The 4997-nt window shown below is 58.4% G+C and overlaps 1 protein-coding gene across 1 annotated transcript in view; it reads right to left on the bottom strand.

The window, feature by feature from the left end:
- ITPR3 (inositol 1,4,5-trisphosphate receptor, type 3) overlaps positions 1 to 4997 on the bottom strand; it is a gene marked incomplete at its 5' end in the record, with an annotated part of 22774 nt that overhangs the window by 15963 nt on the left and 1814 nt on the right. Inside the window, 14 exons of the mRNA XM_009577446.1 lie at positions 115 to 240; positions 712 to 780; positions 996 to 1160; positions 1326 to 1491; positions 1701 to 1758; positions 2042 to 2171; positions 2328 to 2524; positions 2825 to 2972; positions 3138 to 3282; positions 3570 to 3821; positions 3906 to 4088; positions 4251 to 4370; positions 4490 to 4662; positions 4795 to 4956. Coding sequence (XP_009575741.1) covers positions 115 to 240; positions 712 to 780; positions 996 to 1160; positions 1326 to 1491; positions 1701 to 1758; positions 2042 to 2171; positions 2328 to 2524; positions 2825 to 2972; positions 3138 to 3282; positions 3570 to 3821; positions 3906 to 4088; positions 4251 to 4370; positions 4490 to 4662; positions 4795 to 4956 — 2094 coding nt within the window. The remainder of the gene's footprint in view (positions 1 to 114; positions 241 to 711; positions 781 to 995; positions 1161 to 1325; positions 1492 to 1700; positions 1759 to 2041; positions 2172 to 2327; positions 2525 to 2824; positions 2973 to 3137; positions 3283 to 3569; positions 3822 to 3905; positions 4089 to 4250; positions 4371 to 4489; positions 4663 to 4794; positions 4957 to 4997) is intronic.

Genomic DNA, 4997 nt, shown 5'->3' with positions numbered 1-4997 from the left:
GCTGCTGCCCCTCCTGCCCTGCCCAGCTGCAGGACCCAGCCATGCAGGAGGGTCCCCGCATCCCCCACCCCTTGCTCTGGCCACTTCAGGACCAGCCAGCTTCTGCCCACCCACCTTCTCATAAGGGATCTGCAGCAGATCCAGCATCACTTTGTGAGCATCCATGTTCTTCAGAAGGCGCTGCTGCTTCTTGCGCACTTGCTCTCCGACCCCGCACATCTTATTCAGCCGCTCCAGGATCTGGGGAGAGAAAGACGGTGGCAGAGGTGAATTGAGCCTGGGAGCCCATCAGGATGGCCACCAGCACGGGGGGCTTGCTTGCAATCCAGATGTGCCCTCCATAAACCCAGGTGCTCCCTGTATTGCTTGCAAATCTTGGCACCCCCTTCAGAAATCCTCCTTGCAGTGCCATGCAGAGAGCCCTCACACCCCTCACCAACCCTCTCCCCTCCAGTCCCCCTGGTGCAAGGCTCACTCATGAGCCCTGGGGATGTAACAGGGCTTCTCCTTCCGCTGGGCTGGCAGGAGCAAGCCCTGGCTTGGACTCATTTCTACTGAACCACAGGAGAGCTTGGAACCATCCTCCCCACCCCCCCTCCATGATTTCACCCTTCCCCTTCTTGCTGGTGCACCCATGGCAGCCCAGGCCAGGCAGACCTCGCTGGCCATGCCTCAGGAACGGCCCTGGGGACAGGATTCGGTCTCACTTACCCCCTTGACTATCTGATAGTTCTCGCTGCTCTTCTCTCCCGGAGCAATGACCTCTTCATCGGCCCCATGCTGCAAGGGGACAGAAACAGCACCAGGGTCCCACTGCACCTCTCCAAAGCCTGGGGCATAACTACACCCCGCAGGAGCCTCCCCGACGCTCCTCTTCCAGGGAGAGGGGTGCACGGTCCATCGAGAGGTGCGAGGTGTTGGATTGAAGCGAGCTGCACCTCTGCCTCCCATTCCTCTCCCGCCCCGGTTCCCAGGGTCTTGCTCAGGGCTCTCACCTCTTTCTTCTCCTTCTTGTTCCCCTCCACTGTGCTGTCCCCTTTGCTGCTGCCCTTCTTGTCCACCCAGAGCTCCGATTTCTCCACCATAGTGCGGAGTTTGTCCAGCTCTGACTTGATCACCTTGTAGTTCTCGACATCCTGGGCTGAGATCAGGAGCTGAACCTGCAGTGACATTCCCAGGGGTTTCCAGTTTGGGGCATGAACCCCATTCCACTCCTCTTCCAGACCTCCATCCCAAGGAAAGGGGCTGGGACCCATCCCATGCCCTGCACCCGCAGCCAAGCGTGGGCTTAGAGGTGCTCCAGAGCAGCGTCCCACCAGGGTTACCTGCTTGAAGGTGTGCAAGACCTCCTGCCTCTGGCTGAAGTGCTTGAAGAGGAGCTGCAGGGAGCCGGAGATGAGCGGCGGGTAGTCGTGCATCGTCAGGTGGATCAGCACCCGCAGAAACATCCTCCCTCCCTCGTCATCCACCTCTAACATGCTGCTCGTCTTCCTGAAGCCAGGACGAAAGCGCGTGGTGTTAGCAGCCACGTGGGAGCTTGCGTGCACTCAGTCACCCCTCGGGGCTGATGGGGACAGCTGCATTAGCCTTTAGAGCCTCATCTTCCTCATCACCTGCAGCTTTCAGCCTCGGCAGTATGGACAGGAGAGGAAGAGCCCTATGGCCAGGCTAACTATGCACCGGAGGGGGCAGGGACTCACCCCACACCGAACATGGCTTCTGCGTGCTCGCCGATCCGGTCCAGGTTCATGGCTGCAGCTGAAGGGAGAGGAAAGGGAGATGAAAGGGGCGGCCAGCGTGACCCCTGTGCATTGGCAGAAACCCGCAGGAACCAACCCACTCCCTGCCCCTGCTCCGAGCATCCACGACGGGCACAGGACACCTCAATCCATCTGCACAAACTCCAATCCCCGCCATGCTCTCTGCCAGCAGCAGGGGCGGGTGGAGAGTTGCTGGAGCTGTCACCTCCGTCGCTCGTGTGTTCCCAGCCTGTGGGGTTTGCTGAGTTGAAGCTGTACCAGGAGCAAAGTGGAAGAGTTACTTGTGGAGTCAAAGGCTGGAGCCGTCCCGTCGGCCGCACTGTCCTGCATGGGGTAGACTTCCACAAACTCCTTCTTGAAGACGGAAAGCAGGTAGGAAATCCTGTAGTCCAGCCGCACATTCAGGATGAACTGGCAGCAGTGAAGAAGAAGAAGAAAGCAAAAGTGAGTGCCCTCTTCATGCCAGCTGTCTCCCTGCATCAGAAACTCATGTCTTCTCCTCACCACCCCATCCCATGGGTCCCACCCGCAGCTCCACAATGCTTCTCCCTCCCCACCGGCTCCAACCTGCAAGATCTCCAGGATCTTCAGCTTGGTCTCCATCACCACAATGTTCTCGTTCTCAACGCTCCTCCCTCTGTCCACTTGCTCTGGGGCAGACCCGGCACTGAGGCTTGGAGGGCTGAAGATGGACTGTTTCCTGCTTAGCACCATGGTGGACATCATCTGCCCAACACCTTGGATCGACCTCCGCACATTCTTCCCTACAGAAGCAGCCACAGTGGGCAGAGTTAATGTAGATGGAAAAGGGAGGTGGCAGAGGACCAACGGAAGAACCCACTTAGACTGTAGATATTAATCAGAGAATGAGTAGGAGGGACTGGCCATTTCTCTGGCATGGCCAAGGGCTCAACACCTCCTGTCTCCCAGCGCAGACCCAGCCAAAGGTTCCATGTCAGCAAACCAGTGGCTTGTTTTCCTGCAGCTAGAACTGGAAAGCACTGGGCAGACCACGGAAAACACCTTCCCACAGGACCATGCCTGGTTATAGAGCAGGGACTCACCGGTCACCTCGTCGTTGTAGACTGCCTGCATCATCAGCTGAGGGTTTTGGACACAGTCGATGATGCCCAGCAGTGTCCGTGTCAGACGCAGCAGTTCACTGAAGCTGTAGAAGCCGAAGTAGATGAGGTTGTGGGCAAGGCTGACGACCTGGGGAAGGACAAGGCAACTCCAGACCTCGCCGTGCTCAGGGCTGAGCAGGATAAACGGGCATGGGGAGAGGGATGCCAGCGTGGCCACTCTCCTGGCAGAGGCAGTTGCAGCCAAACTGTGCTGCATCCTGCAACATGCCGGTGTCATCGGCAGGTCTCGCACCTCAAAGGTGAGCTTGTTCTTCTCCTCGTTAGCGAAGGGCACCGCCTCGCTCACCACGTTGTTGAGGTAGTCCTCCACGAACTCCATGGTGCTTGCAAACTTGTTCTTCTTGTCATCGCGCGAGACGTTGAGGTTGGAGTCGTAGCTGCGAGGGGAGATGGTGGAGGTGAGCTAAATGGCAGGGAGTCTCCTCGCATTCAGCCTGGAAGGAGGAGCACTGTCCAGGCAGCTGCTGAGCCATCTCGGCCAGAGTGATGCTCATGACTGTGATGGAAACTGCTCCCTTCTGAAGGCTGAGACCTGCCAAACTCACTCCACAAATGCCCCCCTCCCAGTCCCTGCTAAAGCTTTTTTTTTCTACACGGGATGGCATCTGCCATCCCACCTCCTGCCCTGTCCCTCAAAGCTGCTGGGAGCCCCAACGTGTCTCACTCTTTGATCGTGATGGCCGTGGGGATCTCGGTCCAGAGCCGTGCAAACTTCACGGGCATCACCAGCTCCTGGGGGTCTCTGTCCACGTGCACGTGTAACATGAGGTGGCAGAAGGATGCTCGGAGATCAAAGGGCAGCATCTCATCTGCCATGCAGAGGAAGATCAGGTCCACACCCAGCTGCTGGGAGATCTCCTTGATGGCCAAGTACTGGCGATCCAGGCACATGCGGGCAAAGAGCTTCAGCTGGTACCTGCCCAGGGATGAGGGGGAGAAGGAGTGAGGCCGTGCAACCCTTACACCCTCACCTGGAGAGAAGACGCCGCGGGATCATCACCTGTAGTAGCTGAGGACGTTCTCATCATGGGCATTGCCAGCCCGGGCCTCCTGCGCCAGCTGCCGGATGCTTTTCTCATGGTGGTCATTGTTCTTGTCCGTCCAGGTGAGCCAGACCTCCTCCTCCGAGTACTCAATGCTCAGGTACTCATGGGTCTGGGACATCTCCTTCACAGGCCTCAGCCTAGGGCAGAAAAAGGGTAAAACTGGAGATGCTCCCATGGACAGGGAGCGGCTGCACCTCAAGGGATGACGGGGCTTTTACCAGGGCACCGCGGGAGCTGGTGGAAGGCAGGGCCAGGCACCAAACCCCAATCATGGAAAACCTCTCCCCTTGGCTACTCACTCGGTTTTGATGAGGATGTCGCTGTTCTTTGGGTCCAGCACGCACTTGCAGATCAGCTCCTGGGTGACGGGGATGGCAATGTGGTTGGACACGCACAGGTCCGAGAGGTAGTCCAAAAACCTACAGAGCAGAGACAGCTCACTGTGAAAGGGGGTTCCCCGGGGCTCTTTCCATCTTTGATCAAGGCACATCCCACCCATCACAAAGCCCTTTGGGATGGGGCCTTTCCGGACACGTACCGTGGCTCGCGGTTCTTGCGCACCAGGCTGACGAAGGTCTCCACCTCCGTCTTCGTGATGTGTTTCTCCAGCAGCTTGCGGTTATTGTGCAGCAGGGCCGTGATGGTGTCCTCAGCGAGGATGTCGTAGCCAATCTGAGACTGCATCATGCCAAACTGCTTGGCAATGTGCTCCTGGAGCGGGCAGAGAGGCGGTGAGCACACGGGGATGGGTGTTGGAATCTGGTGATGTCCCCTTGCCCCACCGAGACCTCGGCAGCCTCCCAGGGCTTTGCAACACGTGCAACCCCGTCACCCCCCATGCACCTGGTTCTTGCGATAGTCCTCCTGGGAGTGCCGGAGCACGCGGTAGCACAGCCGAAACATATACTGGTAGGGAGCGTTTTTCTGGTCCGACAGCTCTTCCAGCCGCACCAGGGGCCCTTCCCCGCCCTTGTCCTTGAAGGGGGCTTTCAGGATCCCAAAGATCTGCCCAAAAGCAGAGATGATACGTGCTATGTTCCCCTCCA

The sequence above is a fragment of the Fulmarus glacialis genome, unplaced genomic scaffold, assembly GCF_000690835.1.
Source record: "Fulmarus glacialis isolate BGI_N327 unplaced genomic scaffold, ASM69083v1 scaffold11645, whole genome shotgun sequence".
NCBI lineage: Eukaryota > Metazoa > Chordata > Aves > Procellariiformes > Procellariidae > Fulmarus > Fulmarus glacialis.
Note: the sequence above shows the minus strand (reverse complement) of the source record. Positions and strands in the feature narration are given on the sequence as shown.